The following is a 19,359-nucleotide window of genomic DNA, read 5'->3' as shown; positions in this document are numbered from 1 at the left end:
CTTGACCTTGCCGATAGTGCGCATTGCCAGTTGTGTCTCAGTTATGTATTTTAATTTTTTTCTAGATTTCAATATGCATGCAATTTAAATTGTATTTGTTTTTGCAATCATTAATGTGAAGCAATTTTTAAATCAAATCAAGTAATTTTTGAGATAAAGGCTACAAATTCTGATTGACAATGAAGTTAATAAAATTTTGAAACCACTTTGAACGATATTAAAACTTTTTCCATTCGGAATGAAGTAATATTTAATAAATCTGAAACAGTATTTATTTCTTTTTAAATTTAATGGTATATGTTTTAATTAAGATATATTTACCTGAATGAAAAGTCTCACAAGATTGCGAGGATAGATTTTTTTCCTGGAATGCGAAATTGTATGCGATTCACCTCACCTTATGTGGACATGTAGTGTGATCGATCATAAAGGGTAGCTGCAAGTCAGCGAAGTGCTGGATGAACGTACTTTATAACATTAATACAAAATTAGTATATTGACTGAACTCGATTCATTGATATGCTAAAAGTACTTTAAAATAAAGAATTAATTGAATAAGTGAAATATTTAATTTATTAAAAACAAAGAACAAAAAATCATTTCCTCTGTAATTCACTGAACACATTAAATAATAGGTAAGATTACCTGAAGTACAGGAAGGTAAGTAGATTCGCGAGAAAGATTTTAAGTATTTTTTTAAAAAAGAAAATTACTTCATCATGCTTTGGAAGTATTAATTAAAGTTACCTAAATCTATTAACTGAAAACTACCCTAAGAGCAGCTGTGTAAGACCCTGATGGTAGAATGCTCACATTGTAATGCAGGAATGGCTGACATTCAACTTTAGAGCTTTAATAGTACTCATTTTAGATGATAGATGATCTAAACAACGAGCTAGCGAATGGCATAAAAAGTAGCTCTGGACGAATGCACTGGACACAGAAAAACAAATAATACATTAAAACTCAATACACTATTTGAATTTCATTCACAAATACGTAAATATATTTTAACTAATTTATCATTTAGAAGTCGAAAATTTAAAAACTATTCCTTCAGAAGTGAATAGTTTAGAATATAATCTGTACTCTCAGACGCAAAAAATAATAATAGACAATTACTTTTTTAATAAACGAATAGGAATGGATATTATTCAAAGGGAATGAAATGCAATAAACGTTTATTCGTTACGTGTAATCTCTAAGAATACTTAAACAACTTACTCGTAAGTTTTACTTACTCTGGATCAGTAAAATGTTTTCACAAAACTAAAATTAATTCAAACTTATTACCAAAATTTATAGTAAACTTTACATTTACACACAATTATTACTCTTTTGTATTTACTTTTACTCTCATCCCAACCAATATTCAATAATACCAATATCAATAGTGTGCTGGTTATAACCTATGTTACTTGCAGTGAAGATTATTAAAAGTAACAAAAATGCAGGTAAATGATATATGAAATTAAAGACATGAATTCTACATACCTATGCGATCTAGTGGAAGACCTTAGAACTACTACTTGCTGAGCAGTTCTTGACCTTGCCGATAGAGCGCTTTGCCAGTTGTGACTACTTTTAGTTATGAATTTTAATTTTTGTCCAGATTACAATATGCAAGCTATTTAAATTGTTTTTTTTTTTGCAATCATTAATGTGAAACAATTTTTAAATCAAATTAAGTACTTTTTGAGATAAATGCTACAAATTCTTATTGACAATGAAGTTAATAATAAATTTTGAAACTATTTTGAAGGATATTAACACTTTTTCTATTCAGAATCGTAGTAAGATTTAATAAATCTGAAAAGTATTCTTTCCTTTTTAAATTTAATGGTATACGTTTTAATTAAGATATAATTAACTGAATGAAAAGCCCACAAGATTGCGAGGATAGATTTTTTTCCTGGAATGCGAAATTGTATGCGATTCACCTCACCTTATGTGGACATGTAGTGTGATCGATCATAAAGGGTAGCTGCAAGTCAGCGAAGTGCTGGATGAACGTACTGTATAACAATAATACAAAATTAGTATATTGACTGAACATGATTCATTGATATGCTAAAAGTACTTTAAAATAAAGAATTATTGGTACAACTTAAATAATCATTAAATTTTTTATGGAATTTAAACCTTTCTACAATATTGAAACTGTGAATTTCAATTTTTCTTAGTGATAGTTCCCTGACTGGTTCAACTTTTCAATCTTCAACTTTTGACATTTAGAAGCAAAAAGTAATAAAGACGTTCACCGCACAACTCGATTAACTCCATAAAACAAAGAGTTGATCAAATAATGTACATTGATTTTTAAAATACCGTTTATAACATAAATTCAAATAAATTTATCGTTATCATTCAGCGCCTGCTAGTGAATTTGATTTGAATTATTGAAATGACTTATATTAAAGCATGAAGTTAATCAAAATGTTTTCCGAAATAAATTATTTATTATTGGTGTTAATCTCTGGGAAATTTACAATAAATATAAAAAGCTACGACTGAACCAAGTACTTTGACACTTAAATTGAACATACATATTTCAAAAAGTTGAGTTAATCGATTTGAAAAACCAATTGAACGATTCAATTGTAAAGTCGATGTATGAGCAAATAAACATTTACTTTTTCCAGTTTGCAATAATCAATGAAAAAATAATAATAAAAAATCCCATTAAATTCTGGGAGACTCTTAACAGGTAAATCAATCTCATAGAGAAGTTAGTTTAACAGTGGGAATATCTTAATTTCGAAAATTTCATACGAAAAAAATTTCAACTCTTTGTAATTACTTATTTAAGTAATTTGTTACTACAATATTAGATTGAAAAACAAATTGAATAGATTATGAACAATAGGTACTCACAAGTTACATGGAGCTGATCAGATATATGTACGGAGATACTGTTTGATACTTCTTACGTGGATAAATTTTTATAAATCAGTTTCTAATTAATTAATAATTAAGACTTTTCTTAAAGAACCTTCTACATATCAAATCAACATAAATAATACCCTTACCTTAAGCTTGTTTCTCGTTACAAGTGAGGTTATAACCATCACATTACCTGCCAATGTACGTCAGTGAGTACTTGATCGCTAAATATCCTAGCCTGAACTTAAGTGCTCAAATTATTATTGCAATAAATTACAAATTAAAATAAATTAGATTGAAAAATAAGACTGGCAAGAATTAAGTAAAATTGTATAAAGTAAAAAATAAAATAAAATGACGTGTTAAGACCCAATTATGTTTTTAATTAAAAAAAACCTGATGACTAAGCCACTAACTCACTTTCATCAAACTTTGAACATTTGAGATATGTATAATTCTTCCAACAACCGTAAATATACATTACAAGGAAATGTAATCCTAGAAGGAAGCCTACCTAAACCTCCTCCTTGGAAACTGATCTAAAAGTAATTTAAAGAACAATAATAACTCTCTCACTAAGCATAGACCTCAATGACTTGACTTGTTTTAATAAACATAAACAAGTAGTTTCTATAGATCACTAGCTTAATTTAAAAGAAAATTGTATGGTATATTCCTTCTGATAGCAATCAGAATTTCCAGATTGAGCGGAGAGGAACAGATAGAGATGGTCACCCCGATATTTTAGATGAAGATAACTCTGTCAGTGAATATTGATGCTTAATGATTAGCTCACAAATAATTATTATTGTACAAACACTATAATCTTTGTTCTGAACTAATAATACTCTTTTTCTGAGCATTTTGCCACATAATAAACCTTTGATAAGTTTTTCAGTAATTCTGCCACAAATACTAATTCAAAATTTAATAAGATGATCATTGACTTTTGAAAAGTGAAACTGTTAATTTAAAGGTTTTAAATTCATATACTTTATTCGAGAGGATCGCTGTATAATACCAGAACTGTAAAAACAAAAATTCATCGGAGAGTATAAAATTTTCTAGCACTGCTGGTTAAAGGAAGTATTGTATTCGTCTTTTTTTCTTACCTGGTGTTGTAAACACTTCTAGATCTTAAGAATAGCTTTGTTCATATCACCCGTTGACCGTGATAGTGCTGAGAGTGGGCTTTGTCATTTTATAAGGTAATAATAAACTCATAAGGTTTTTTTTCACAAGGCATCTCGAAGGATTCGTAAGCGGAGAACCTGCTCTCCTGCTGCCTTCTGCTATGAATGCACTTCGCTAGGGTACAGCTCACAAGCGCTGAGTCGAATGCTAGAAGGACAGTGTTGGAAATTGGTCATGTGCTGTACTTGTTACAAAAAGGTTGTTTTATTGTACAATTCAGGAGATATAGCACAAAAGTTGTTTTATTAACAAATGATATTACGTTATAAAACAATGCGGAAGTATTTTTTCAGCCTTCCTTCTAGAAACGAGATTGTAACGATACACTGTAGGGATGGGATACTGTTGACACATTCCGTTGCATATGTATCTTGACTTACTTTAAATAAAACTGATTCTTGGATCACCTAACATACATAATTTTCAACACAGTGATGAAGCAAGCAACAAAAAAATAAGGAAAAAAAGGTGTCATCTTATTGTATTCTCACACAGTATTCCCATTTCCAGCAAATGGAGACATGTTCTTTATATGGCCAGTCTAGTTTAAGATGTGCAGTCATTTTGCAGTAAACATTCTAAATCACCACTTAGAATAATGGAAATATTGAATTTTTGAATTTTGCTTTTAAATTTGTTCACTCATTAACCAACCGCAAGTACATGTTTCAAGATGCCACTGTTTAGAAAAGCTACAACGTAAAATTTGAACTTAGTGGACAAATATAAATCACTTCAATTTCCTGGCAGATTTAAATAAGCGATTTTTTTTTTTTAAATAACATAGATAAATTTTCCATAAAGTTTCGATAAAAAAAGGCAACGGTATTTTGGTTTTATTTACAATTTATTCTTAACTAACTCAATGCACTTTTCTTTTATGTAATGTGATTTATTTAGTTTAACTTTACTTTGTTAATTTGGTTTAATTAAAATTTTAATTTGAAAGCTTGAAAGTATTTAACAAAGTGTTTAAGTGCGATTTACAAACTTACTTTTCCGCAACAGACATTTTATAAAAGTAACTAGGCACTAGGAAAAAATGCCACGCTAGCACATTCTGCAAGTAGCCATACTTACATATATCTTCTAATTAATTATAACTAAATACTTTTAGAAAAAGTAATAACACTTCATTTTCTTGGCATGACTTTGATTTTTATTGGTGAAGATGGTCTTATGATTAACATCGGTAATATTGTGAAATCTTCTGGTTTAGTGATTGTTTCTACAGTTGCATACCTTATTAATGTTGAGATTATAATCTTCAATTCCATCAATGCAAACTTTTGCCCTATAAAACAAAACAAAAAATAGTGTAAAGTAATCATGATTTTTCTATTTATAATATTATAATTACATTGAACAAAGTTAATCCTAAAAAGTAAGTTACTACATAAAAACCAATTCATCCCAGTAACAGTTCTATTTACAGGGAAATTAGTAGCCTAAGCTAAAGCTCGACAATCCAATCTTTCTTATTATATAACAAGCTTTCAATAGAACAGTTAGCCAACTCAATGGTTTCTGGAGCCCAAGAGTTACGGGTTTGGTATATGGGTATCTATCTACTATAAACTGGACTGCAGTAAAATATGCACAATCTGCCACATACATGAGGAAGAGACCTAGGTACATTTCGTCTTAAGAAGTTCAATTTACTCATCATATATAGGAAGTACTATCTACAGCAGTATCTTTTAAATGTTCATCAAATTTCTAAAATTTTATCAATAGATAAACAAGTTGAAGGAAATTATTTATTTTACTACACGAAGCTTCAAATTGAGATAATTTGATTTAAATGAATAAATATCATTAATGTTAGTCATTTTTTTTAAATTTTATTTTTGATAATTGTGTATCTTGCTGTAGTGGTTCGTTTCATACAAGTGTTAGTTTTTGTTTAAATTTTACTTAATTAATTTTTGTCTTACACTTTAAATTATGTAATTATGAACTTATGTAACATGCAAAAGGCATAATTACAATTTACATTCTTCTTCTTCTATAATAAGACAATCTAGCATCATATTTCCGAAAACTAAGAATCCTAAAGGATCTTAAATCTAAATAAGTTAGATTTGAAAAGTTATCAGATAATGTAAATAGAATACTTAATACTTAAACATGTAAATATAGCTACGGGGTAGAATAGGTTTGTTTGTGTGTCAGACGAAAAGCGATTCTTTTTTTTGAAATAACACGAGCCAAAATGTAAGTAATAAATAATGGCCATGTTGACGATACTATTACCATATACGTATGTATTTGGATTGTACGAAATCTGATTTACGAACAATAAAACAGATTTTGTCTTTTAAAATGGAATGTATTTTTATTAAAGTGAAATTTCATGTGTTAGAATACATTTCATGCAAGAATTAGATATCTAGTGTATTTGATAGTTCTTTAGAGATCTTGTGCATTTTCATATGTTTAATAAATAGTTTAATGCAATAAATTATATATTTAATACAACATTGTGTTTATTCTCTCATTCTTTCAAACATTTGGCCATGCATAAAACAAAAAATAATTTACATACCTATACAATTTCTTGGTCCTGCACTGAATGGTAGATAACAAAAAGGATGTCTCCTTTTGCAATTTTCCAAACTAAATCTAGACGGATCGAATATCTCTGGATTAGGAAAGTACTTGGGCGATCTGTGTAGAAAGTATGGAATAATTGCAATGTTAGCTCCTCTAGGAAGGATTGTACCATCATCTGCAATATGGAAAAATTGGGTAGTTAAGATTATATTTAGAAATAGTCTAGATAAGGCTTTGCCATCGCGGTAATACTAAGAATGATTGTATAAAGCTTACATGAGGTATATGTTGAATATTTACTTAATATTGGTCAGCAACTTGAGAATAGTTGAATGAGAATATCACGAATTAACAGATTTTTAGCAACAATCATGTTTTGCACTGTTAAATTAACAATTAAAACTAGATCAACTTACAGTTAGCCGAAGTGAAGTAGCAATACTAGGTTAAGTGTTGTTAGGTTCCTGGACTGGACAGCCTGCTATTGTAAGAGGGTTATTTTGGATGGACGATAGGTAGTGACCAACATCTGGATAATATTCCGAGAGTTGGTCCTCCATCTGTGGAGCTTATAGGCTGTAAAGGTACTTTTCCTTAGTACCATCATAAGACATACAAGTACATCTCACTAGTCTAAGTCCAAGATGTTTAGTATCCACACTGACACTCTGACTATATGCTAATGCCTTTATGAAACAAATTTTGGCTAAACTAACAATTATTTTCATGTTTTATTATTATTTCTATTTCTCTGCAGGCGGTCGTCGGGAAAGAAGCAACGGTCTTTAACTCTGATTAGATGCAATCGTTAGTTCGCGACATCTGGGACTTCTAAAAACCAGCTACTGGTAGAGAAAATTCTGCATCTTGTAAAAAAAATTAATAAATAAATAAAAGAGTGGTTTCTTCAACTAGAATAACAACAATCAGGGAACAATAAGCCATTTTTTAGCTGCTGAGCGAAGGAAACAGAACTCACGTTCTATACTAATCTAACTACATACATTTAACTGTTCTGCGATATTCTATCTAGAAATGAAAAATTAATTGAAATTTACACGCGCTTCTACTAAACTCATCGCAATGCGAGCAAATATTTTACTACCTAGAAGTCAAGCTTTACAATGTGTACGTGCTTCTTTAGAGGAGATATTGCTGTACTTACTTTGAAACTGGTAGATAAATACTTTGAAACTTCACAACTCTTTATATTTATTTAGCATGTTACGATAGTAAAAGTCTTCGATATTATTTGAAAAAAATGAAACAAAAAGTAAATACTTACTGAGTTCTAAATCCTGGATTAATTTTCTAGAAATGTAGGGAACACTGGGATATATCCTCATGATTTCCTTAATCACACAGTCCAAATAATGCATCTGATGTAGATCTTTTCTGGTTGGTTCACGTTGGCTATCACCAAAAATATTTTGTATTTCTTCAAAAACTTTCTTCTGTTCATAAAAAGATTAAGTAATTACCACAAAAAAACATAATTAAAAATGGGAAGCATAATTTTTAAAGTGAAGCAGTTGTTCACATCGTACAGAGATAATATTTTTAATAGAAACGAGAATCAATACAATAATTAATATAACTTACTTGTACAGATAGATTACGACCAAGTTCGTACAAAGTAAATGTGGCCACATTTGATGTCGTATCATGACCCTAAAAATAGAAACAATGAATTAAAATTAAGTCCGTACTAAAATGATAATCATAATGGTGCTTTTTTAGCACCATGTTGAAGAACATTTATTTGGAAAGACGGGTTTATTCTATAAGTTTTATGAAATTCATGATGGCAAGGTCATCATAGTGTTTTTCGTATCAGAGTAGATGTTATATAAATATATATATCTGTACCTCGGAAGGAAAAGGCACCATGTCCATTTTTTTCGATTTTCAGATTTTGGCATCATTTTACAGATTTTTTGTTGCTCTTTCTAGAGGTGTAAAGCACAATGTCCTATGTTTACTATTAAGCGATTTATGTATTTTTAAAAAGCGCTATGATACTTCATTACTTAAGGGTAAAAGGCACTACATGGGCATAAATTTTTTTCACAATGGAGATCTAAATAAAATATTTTAAAATATGGGAGGTTAAGTGGCCATACCAACTGTAATAATTATGGTGAGAAGTACAGGAAAGAGTACAACCGGAAAAGTGGAACAAAAAATGAATTTGGAAAAATATCTTCATTTGGCTCCCCTGTAAAATTTACTTTTTGTGATATGGTGCCTTTTCCTTCCGAGGTACAGATATATTTGTGGAATGAGCGAAACTCACTTCTTTTTAATCCCGTCCTTCAATATATAAATGTTGAACGTCCATATCCCTAGTACATATATCTGTCATTTCTCTAACTTAAACGCTCTAAGTACTTAAAGGAAAATGTGAAAAAAAATCGGAGTAAACTAAAGTACTCTCTTCCCGCAAAATGCGAAACAAAATTTTCTTTAAACTGAGAATAGCAATAAAAAAAAAAGTACTTTAATTCATTAGTATGAAGTTATTGTACGAAAAACTTCAAATTAAGAAGCGTTCAGTGAAATGTACTTCCATTGAATTTGAAATTTTGGTTACACTTTTAATCTTTATTAATATTTTAAAAAAAGGCGATATATTACATACAACACACTAAATGACACGTTAGAGGAAAGCGCGATTATCACCTCCTCCTTTCACATGCCATTTTCCAATTTTCCCCCGGCAAATGTTTCAAATAATAGTAGTACACTGAGGACCACAAAGCAAACAAAGAGTGAAAAATTGAATTAGAAATTTTGATAAGATCGCAATCATTTCTCTTATCTGGTTCAGTAAATAAAAGTGAAAATAGCTGACAACGAATTACAGGCAATTAAACTTACAGCAAACATAAATGTTTCAATTTCTTCTTGAAGATGTTGGTCTGTTGACAAAGTAGAGTCCATCAAGTCCATGATACTATCTAGAAAGGCTGGTTTTCTTTTAGCTTTAAAACAGAATAAATAGGTTGTATTATAATTACAAATAAATAAAATTTATCTATAAATTTAAAAAAAAAATGATTAAAAACAAATAAAAAACCAACTAACGGATATTTTCTGAATTCTCTTCAACATTAATTTGATTCGCACACTCTTCTCGGCTGCTATGATTATTTTTCAAGTCATAGAGTTCTCTTCTCTTCTCTTTGATTACCTGTTGCAATAACATAGTAAAAGAGAAAGATAAAACGTTACACTCAGAGCTAAATTTACAGTCTAAGCTTTTCACAAAATTTTAGTGATTATTATATTACTTAAGATACTTTTCTAAGTTTGTGTAAAATGAAAATCGCTGGAAGTTGAACCGTAAATATTTGGCCACACAATGGATACTTAACTATAACGAAGCGATCAAAGTATCTAAACCAGAACATAAATCGCAAAGGAACATATTGACATTCATCTCAAAATGAACAACACAAATTTTCCCAGCAATATTATACAAATAAAATTTATTGATCAAATTTATGAAGTGAAAAGAAAATCATCGTAAGCATTTTTAAAAAAAAAAATCCATTCAGAAAACGCGGTACTCATTGTTTAGGACTTTGAAGTTTAGCAAGACATCTAAACTCTCTTCATCATGTAAAACACAAAACTTTACTGAAAATAATACTTCCTCATTTTCTCCTAAGAGTCTTGTTTTTCCTGTTCCTGTTAAAAAAAATTATTTAAAACCATTGGAGTCATAATTGAGAAAATCACAAAACAAGTTAATCATCCATTTTGTAAAATGGTATTTCCACTATTTTGGAAGCTTTTAGCTCCATATTTAACTTAATCCTATTAGTAATGTGTAGGGCATAGAAAAAAAAAAAACCCTACACAATACTCAAGGTTTCTTTAGAAGAAAGTCAAACTCATCCATCCGCTGCCTGTCACAAAATATTGATCCAGAAAAATGTTTCAAACTAAAGTTGTAGATCATCATGAATATAATGTGAGAATATAGTGTAAGATGTACAGAAAAAATGTAAAAGAAATAGTTTAAGTTAGTAATCACAAAATGTTAAAAATCTATTTAGTAAAGAGATATTTCCAGTACACGATCATTACAATTACATTAAAGTCCTACGGCGGAAGTTGAGTTGTCCATAAAACTTTATCTAAATACCATTTATTTGGGGGGGCTCAGGACAGCGGATATTTCACACGGAAATTCGAAATAGAAATTATGGCATGATTATTTTTCTTCAGAGAAAGTAAAACTAGTTTATTAAATATTTAATTTATGTGCAGCTTGCTTTAAAACCCAAGTTTAGGTGTAAAATTTCCTAATTTATGTCAACTAATCAATGCCTTTGATGAATATAATTTAATCAATTTAACTACTACATTTTTCCACTGAACATTAACGCTAAATAAAACTATCTGCAGCTAATTATACCATTTGTACACAATAAAACGTTGAATAACACATAATGTTTAACTAACCATAGTTTAAATAATTATCTTATTATTAATCGAATGATTAATTTTCTTACCTTGGCTGTAAAACTGTGCACAGTATTTAAATCCTTGTAGAAATCTTTACTGAACGGCATCAAGTTGAAGAACCAATCTTTTCTTAAATAGAAACTCATTACCCGCTTTACAACCATCATCTGTATTCTGAAAATATTATAATATTAGTAAATCTACACCTGACCTTGTTCTAGAACTTTATAGTAACCCTTTATTGCATTGAAATCTACAGTACAATTGATTTTCTGACTTCAATTAAAGCTTAAATTCCATTATAAAGGCCTTCTTACGACCTTGATATATTAATAATCCTTCTTATAATAGCGCCTCAAATTGTTTTCCAAGAGAAACTGTGTTACAAGCATCTTGGAAATCTACGGCAACGAAGTTACTTCCCGATTATACGTGAGATCTTTTCTATCAGCTGAGCAATGGTAAATATATTATCCATATGTCCTTCTTATGATTATGTTATCCATTTTATCATGACAATGATAATTTTATGTTTTATGTATTAGTTGTAAAAAACAAAACAAAAAATAAATATATATATACATATATAACGAAATTACCTTTTCACAGCTTGGATATATTCTTTGGCATTATTGTCTTGAGCATTCATTGAATATCCCATTGCTGTTTCTATAAAATAAACAGACTCGTGTTATATAATGTTCGTTTATATAATTAACATAACATAGTAACTGAAAGGAATGTTTGCAAAATGATGCGAGGAAATTAACGAAATTATGAGAACGCAATAAAAGCGGGAGTTTAATTAAAGATTGCCTAGCACAGCTTGAATTTAATTACTACCGATTGTTTAATTGAAATATCTCGATTAAAAATATCGTTACCACTATAGTTTTTGGAGAAGACATACGTCAATTATCAAAACAATGATTAATAATATTTCAAATCCACATTCTAAATTTGCATTAATTATAATTTGTATCAGCTTTTGAGTTTTGTCTTGTGGCTTATACCCTCCGCTTGTTAGGAATTCTCTTAAACTTTGACCTTAAGAGACTCTTGAATTTATAAATCCATTTGTCTTCAGATGTCTCATTACATTACGTCTCAAAATAATGTACAGAGCCTATTGCTTTCCAGAGAACAATGGAAAATATATCCTGGTTATCAATTCAAGAGACTGGCAATAATTTTTCTCCACTTTTAAAGCTTCCAACTAGCAAAAACTACAAAGAAATTAAGAATTTGAACTCGATAAATGATGCGTACAGCTATTTAAGATGAAGATAAGGAAATTTGGAAAACGATTTAAAAGATATGAAAAAATTAAAACTTAAGAGAGGACTAACCGCAGATAACATCCAATGCGCATAAAGTTATGTATTCTTCAACAACCAAAGGTTTTCCTTTTTCATTAAACATATTTCTTAAGAGTAGTTTAGCATGTTTGTTGATACATGGTAGATTATCTTGTAAGATATTAAAATGAAAAGCAGGTGTTAATGTTTTTCTCCGTCTACGCCATTTTTCTCCTGGAACAAACAAAATATTAACAAAGATCATCTGAAATAATAATTAATTATTACGATGGTTTTAACAAGTAGGGTCAATTCTTCTCTGGCCAGTAAAAACAAGTAACTCATATTTGAAATGAAGCCCATGCGGTAGTTTTGATTCTCAAAATCTAATAATCAATTTATTTTAGAATGGAGAAAAATTATGCTTTATGAATGAATGACTTGCCAGTACTGTTGAGCAATCCTTGTCGAAGCCATGGCGTAATTGGTTCATATTCAATTCCTTTGGTAATGTGATTTAGACTACTTAATAGAACCTAAAAAATTAGCAAAATTTGTTAATAAATTAGTACAACAAATACAAAAATGTAATTATAAAAAGTGAAAATAAATAAATAGTTGATTTGTAGGTTCAATGTTTGTATAAACAAGTTGCATATAAAAAAAATGCAGTGTTCCTAATAGAGAATTTAAACCTTTAGAAAATCCATCTTCAAATGCAATATTATAACCTATTAGATCTAGGTTGTTGCAAAATATTTTAAAGAAAATTTGGGAATTTTATCTTTTACAGAAAAAGAGAAAACAATTGTCAAAGTTGGGTGTTTTTCAACGTTACGCTTTTTCGTGCAGTTTTTGTCGATCAACCCTTATACAACTGTCCTACCGGACAGTTTTAATTAATCTTTAGACTATAAAGAGTGTTTCTATAAACAAGGGAAGGTCCACAATTCTATAAATAATCAATGATTTAAAAATAAGATAGTTTGGCGACAAAGTGAACGATGTTTTAGAAGTGAAAATCAAATTTCTCAACTAAATCATTTGATTCCATCACGGAAGATGGATGAAAAAAGTAGGGAAAAAACCAATCGGATGAAATTATTGTTGTTTTTTGGACAGATTTCGTGCTCTTAAGAAAGTCAACATAAGAAATATTGACAAGTTATGAGAAGAGAATTTATTCAATCATTCCAAACATATTCTCAAGAAAATTTCATTAAGGGAGTGGGGGATGATTGGGTTTTTCTCTGGAGGGTCATTTCAGGGTAATATGTGGACTTTACCCAACTGAATTTTAATAAACCACCTTTAAAGTTTTAAGTAAAAAACCAAAGTTTTGAGGAAATTTAATTATGTACTAAATTTCTGTGAGATAAAATCGCGTGATTGATTCAGCCAGATGTATTTTTGTACTACGAATTAAATTTTTGAAAATAAATAAATGCATAAAATAGCTTCTAACCAAATATTTTTTCAAAAAGAAAAAAGATTATTGACAGTTTCAGAAGATGACCTAGTCTCAAGATCGAAAGCTTGGCAATAAAGCTAATAATAATAAAAAATTATGACTATTTTTTTTATTTTTTTTGTGCAAATAATAGACTTTACCTCAATATCGTTTGGATCTTGCATCAGAACAAACGGCATACCCACAATCCATAGTCCGGTTAGTCTTGGATATTGATCCATTATACTCTTTAAGAATGGTAAATAGGCTAAGGGCCGAAAAAAAATTAAAGAAATTAAATTTAAGACGCAATATAGGCAGTGAACTTAAAGATTTGTTGATTCCTCAAAATTTATTATTAAGAAGCTAGTAAAAGACATGAGCGAACTCTTACTGCTAGTAAAGGAAGTAATGAGGTTTAGTCAAGTTTTCTAGAGGTAATGAGAAGGCTCACCAGCGTATTTTTGAACTTTAAATTTAGCATTAATTAAAGTATATAAAGAGATTATAAACGAAACATAAAAAAAGAATTGTGCTTACCTTCTTCTGATAATGTGGTTGTATAGATTGCCATTCCAAGCAATGGAATGCCTTTTGGTCCATGAAGCTGGTTCATCAGGCTTACAGTTCTTTCCTCGAAATTCATATGTTCCACAGGCAGTAGGAAATAAATAAAAAGGCAAACAGCCGCTCCGATAAGGAATAGTTCATAAAACATAATTTCTGTGGTTCGTTATCAATGTACTCCATTCAACTTTAGAGATCAACGTATATGTAGCTTTTACTGTCCCTTCCTTTTCGCCACCCCACTTCTACCTTCAAAGATTAATCTCGATTCTTTAATCAGAACAGTTGGTGCAAAAAATTTATTAATTAGGATTATTATTGCTTCAATAATCATTAAGAGTGAAAAAGAAAAGAGATGTTCAATCATTTATACGCTTTATTGATACACTTCAATCGTTACATACTTTTATATAACAACGAAATATAGAGATGGTTGAAGGCATTGCCTATGCCTTGACCGGGTATATATATCCGTTTTGAGATCAAAATATTGCATTTTACGAATTAGTCTAAATAAGTAAAGTAATAGCTCATTTTTCAGGAGGGGTTTAACGTCAAATTACCATTTAGGTACATGAACACCGGCGGAAACACTTACTTTATAAATAACATTTTTTCTAATTACCTGTTAAATTGAGTGAGACATTTCCACAGCCTGAATATCGTCGAAGTGACATATTTAGATGATGGATTTTATTTCATACTGATCCAATTTATTCCTACAGCCACTAGATGTTGACTCAATCCAACAAAGCCCATTTGGATAGATAAATGGCAGACATATTCTCAAATTCGGTTGAGGTTCGAATAACTTGTTATGCGATGCCATTTATTCTCAAAGTATTTTTTGGTGGAACACTTTCCTGCAACAGTTTTTTAAGAAAAATTAGGATACAGCATTTTTTGTGCGTGGTGGTGCACACTTCATCATAGTTCACTTGTAATGCACTAAGGTCAAACATCTTTTTAAGTAAAAATTTTAAGTTTAAATAAAATTTAATTATATTTGCGATAATCGAAAGCGATTGAACCAAATTTGTTAAACATCCGTATCTTTCCTTTTTTTATACGCTATTCTGTTCATAATGTAGTATAATATCATTACATGTATTTTATTTAACAGAAATGAATTATTGCAACACAGAGTTATCTTAATCACCTCACTTAGCATAGTTATTAAATGAACTCTAGCTTTACAAATTGTAGGTATTATATAAAATTGATGGAAAAATTAGAACTACAGCGCATTCATATCGTGATTAAATTTGTAAAAATACTCGTACATGCATGTAGGAAGCAAAGCACAATATCCAAATGCAGAAATTAGCTTATTCTGGCGTCTACAGAGATCACAGATTTAAAAAAAAAAGAAGTGATATTAAGATTTTTGGGAGCTAAAAAAAAAAATAAGAATTTATCCCAGTTAGAAATCCCATTTCAGATTCCCAGTAAAACATTGTTTCCCATCATTTCTAAAGTAAATAGCAAGAACACTGGTAATAGCAAACTGGTTTCCTGGATTTAATTATTTCAGGAGAAGAGATGATTAGGCTTTTCTCTTCACAATTTTAGAGTAATGTATGGTCCTAACGTTAGATTAACTTAGTGAATGAGTCGGTCAGCAATGTAGTGTGAGACATAAGTGAAATCGAATACTCTACACCAGACTGCTTGATCTACATATTATTAAAGTCCGAAATTAATACCATTCATTTCCATCAACATTTAGTAAGTTATGGAAGAAAATATTAATTTTTTCCATCTATTTACGATAACTAAAATATGTATTATTAAGAAAGTAAATAAATCAAAGAATAATAAGGTCTCTCACCCAATTAGGTAGGTACTCTAGTTAATAACTGGCACTACAAAAACCATCAGCAAGATTTATTGGGAATAGTTCATTGATTTCTAGCAATAGGCCTTACCATATCATATTCAAGGGGAACATTGAGAAATTGTCAATTTTTTTTGAAGGCTTAGCAACAATTACATTAAAAAAACTAATTACTTTTAGAAAACATTAATTACCTTGTGAATATTTATTTTACTGTGAAGGCAATTAGTGAGAGCTGTTGCCTTCAATGAAAACTATAAAGAAAAACCTTAGCAGATTTTTCCAAAATCTTACACCTTCACTTATATATTTTCTGGCATTTCAAGAAAAACTTCTCACACATGCGTTTCGTCTTATTGTGTCACAATACTAGAATAACATTTAAGAACACTGCTCTTAAGTAGTAGTGCATAGCGATGTTTCTTTACCAAGCCTTGGCTGCCTCAGGATGTAGTCTGAGTGAAACTCCCAATGTTTTGCCCTAAACCTTTTAATTATATAATTAAAAGTATTCCTCTATAAAGCGAAAATTTTGTGCTTCGCAATTTTGCTATTAAATTCTTATAATAAGAATTTAGAAGAAAACTAAGAACCACGAAAACATGCTGTGAGATATCTCAGTGAGAAGAAACATAAAATTTGAATTTGGCAGAAAAATAATTTCATTTTTAATATCCTGATAGAAATACTGGAGGGAAATAACATGAGTAAATTTCCCATCATGCTTTCATAAAAAATACAAATTATGCAGTTATTTTGGTTTTTGTTTACGAAATATTCTTTACCAATTTAAGAAAATGAAAGACACTTTAATAGAATAAAAGTATCTTTAAAATTTCCGTTTTACTACTTTATACTATTTTCTACACACTTATTTCAGCAAGAAAGCAATGATACTAACCAAAGTTTAAGGAACGAAATTAAGATAAGAAAGGCGACATGAGCTTCGTGTTTTCAATGGTCAGCTTTCGTAATCTGTTAACCCTCAATTACAGTAATCTCTCTAGAGTAAAAATCTATCACGGAACTGTTCTGATCATTTCCAGGAAAAGTATACTCATTTTAATTAAAATAACTATTGTTTTACCAAAAAACACATTCTATGACGTGGTCTGAGTAGGTTTCCTCTTTAAGCTGTGAGTAGGTAATTCAAAACAAACTAATTAACAAAACAGGCAATTAATTAGTGAAACTTAGTTGTAAAAATTAACAATAAATGGTTTTTTTCGAAAAATATTTGGGCACGCTCAGCCTTGAAGCCTAATAATAGAAAGCTAAGTTATTACCCTTAGGGCCGGCAGCCACTGAATGAACTGTGAAAGCAATGCAACCATTATCGCACCATAATAAAAACATACTTATATTTCCCATGTAGTTCCTAGAGATTCAATACAAATGTCAAACTAATTGTTTACGCTTTTTCTACTTTTTTATCAAAACTTTCATAATTGAGCTGTTTTAGTAATTAGTAGCCAATAAATTATTCTCATTTTTCTTCAAATACAAAATGTTTCAACTTAAACACGCTGGCCTATAGGCAGAAAATTTACCTTCAATAAACTGCTGCAGTTGTCAATAAAGCTTCTTTTTTTTATTCAGTAACGATTAGCAATTTCAACCAGAATATAAATTGTCGGTTTTTGTCTCTTCTTTTATTTATTTACGATACTTGATGGCTTCTCTTGAAATTCAAAAGCTTCACATCTACTAATTCCAGAAGCCTAACTTCATCTCCAAAAATCCATTCAATATTTCTTTTGATACAATTTTCTAACATCAACAAGAAAGTACAATCAGGTTTTTAATTAATACATTTATAGAATAAAGTAGAGTTCTAATTATATACTAACTATTTTCTCTTAAGCCATAGGTAATAGTTATAACATCGTTTATCTTTTCAAGTTAGTCAACGCTCCACTTGATTTACTTAATTGATGTTTAAAATTAAGATGTTAAGCATATTTATTTTCCATATATCCTGTAAATAACCTTGAAACTAAGAACGCACTGCGCTGGCCTTTATTACAAGAATATAGAAAATAAAAATGAAACAGAAGTAGGTTACTCCCTTAACCACTATGATAGCAACTTTTTGTCATTGCAAGAAAACAAATTGAGAAAATTATTTTATACCCAGGGGAAATTAAAACAAATATTTTTAAGTTAAAAAATTGAAATTTTAAGCTTTTCTTTCTTTAGAAATCAAACTTTTATCGCAAATAAAGCTAATTGTGCATTAACGTGTAGCCCCCCCCCCCACTCATGACATTTGGAAGTCGAAAACTGGTCTTTGATGGCAGTACTTATGGTTTTTATTTTCATTTTCTTTTCACGTTAGTTTTATAAATGTTCAAATAGACGAAAGCATCGAATTACTTATTTCCATAGTAGTCTCGTCTCCTGGTGATATAGGAAAAATCAGGGCTTTTATACATATAGGTCACATTAAAGTCAAACCGTTTGTTGTGATTCAAATCCAAAGCAAAGGAATGTTTGAAAAGAATAATCTCATTAAAAAGAATAACCCTCATTCTAAAATAATAGCAACAAATTGCTTAGTCTCATCACTTAGTCCACAATAAAGAATTGCAAAGTTACAAACTCATTTCAGATAGGAATGAATGCAGAGTTATCTATTAAGTCGCACTTGTTTACCTGTTTACGAATAAGCAATTAATGAATCGAAGTACACGGCTTCCAAAGAACTTTCTCTGAGCTATGAGCAAAAGAAACAGAATTAAAGCGGAGCACAGTGAAAAAAAACGAAGGAAAATCAAATGAACTTCTTGTTATTAGTTTTGAGTAAAGGAAAATCCTATTGGTGTAAAAGAAAAGCTTAAAGTATATATATTAGTTAATCTACTTTATACGCACGTATAGCACTAAGTAATGAATGCATTTGAGTGAAATTATGGTTGTCTATTGTCATGTAATGATGTGTGACCTTAATATTGTAGGGAAGTGAGGATAGATGATGGTAATAACCTTCTAAAACCTAGGGACTCTACTTCCCACAACTAAGTTTAGTTTTTACAAAAAATGACACTACTTACGGTCAGAATGTTTTCAATTTTAATTTAGGTGTCAAAAAAAAGTCA

General features: G+C 29.8%; 1 protein-coding gene and 1 long non-coding RNA gene across 6 annotated transcripts; both read right to left on the bottom strand.

The window, feature by feature from the left end:
• Positions 1 to 555: 555 nt before the first annotated feature.
• On the bottom strand, positions 556 to 17,589 carry LOC141458015 (cytochrome P450 4c3-like). 5 transcript variants are annotated; one of them, XR_012460700.1, is made up of 15 exons: positions 15,050 to 15,287; positions 14,398 to 14,694; positions 14,019 to 14,125; positions 12,853 to 12,943; positions 12,459 to 12,641; positions 11,709 to 11,778; positions 11,157 to 11,283; positions 9,721 to 9,826; positions 9,514 to 9,617; positions 8,236 to 8,304; positions 7,919 to 8,087; positions 6,626 to 6,808; positions 2,875 to 5,371; positions 1,495 to 2,015; positions 556 to 933 (listed from the first exon to the last, which is right to left on the bottom strand). XR_012460700.1 is itself a non-coding variant. In XM_074135501.1 (14 exons), the coding sequence occupies exons 3-14, from the start codon at positions 14,573 to 14,575 to the stop codon at positions 5,211 to 5,213; spliced, it is 1,548 nt and encodes a 515-aa protein (XP_073991602.1). In that variant the 5' UTR covers positions 14,576 to 14,694; positions 15,050 to 15,287; positions 16,456 to 17,585; the 3' UTR covers positions 4,302 to 5,210. The 5 variants fall into 5 exon arrangements, 3 of the variants coding, with proteins under 3 accessions (XP_073991602.1, XP_073991603.1, XP_073991604.1); XM_074135501.1 differs by lacking the exons at positions 556 to 933; positions 1,495 to 2,015 and adding an exon at positions 16,456 to 17,585 and having other exon boundaries at positions 4,302 to 5,371; XM_074135502.1 differs by lacking the exons at positions 556 to 933; positions 1,495 to 2,015 and adding an exon at positions 17,163 to 17,585 and having other exon boundaries at positions 4,302 to 5,371.
• A 254-nt stretch (positions 17,590 to 17,843) lies between these two features.
• On the bottom strand, positions 17,844 to 19,307 carry LOC141458021 (uncharacterized). Its single transcript, XR_012460707.1, has 2 exons — positions 18,112 to 19,307; positions 17,844 to 18,031 (listed from the first exon to the last, which is right to left on the bottom strand). It is a non-coding gene; the product is annotated as an uncharacterized lncRNA (long non-coding RNA).
• Positions 19,308 to 19,359: the final 52 nt, after the last annotated feature.

This window comes from Rhodnius prolixus, unplaced genomic scaffold, assembly GCF_049639745.1.
Source record: "Rhodnius prolixus isolate KJV_2025 unplaced genomic scaffold, Rpr scaffold_5, whole genome shotgun sequence".
Taxonomy (NCBI): domain Eukaryota; kingdom Metazoa; phylum Arthropoda; class Insecta; order Hemiptera; family Reduviidae; genus Rhodnius; species Rhodnius prolixus.
Note: the sequence above shows the minus strand (reverse complement) of the source record. Positions and strands in the feature narration are given on the sequence as shown.

Excerpts from the sequence above, each read along its gene's own strand:
- LOC141458015 (XM_074135501.1), bottom strand. The coding sequence starts at position 14,575 with ATGTTTTATGAACTATTCCTTATCGGAGCGGCTGTTTGCCTTTTTATT. Across the intron at positions 12,642-12,852 it reads AGGATTGCTCAACAGTACTG|GAGAAAAATGGCGTAGACGG; the intron begins GCAAGTCATTCA and ends TGTTTGTTCCAG. Across the intron at positions 8,305-9,513 it reads TTGAAACATTTATGTTTGCT|GGTCATGATACGACATCAAA; the intron begins GTAAGTTTAATT and ends TTCTATTTTTAG.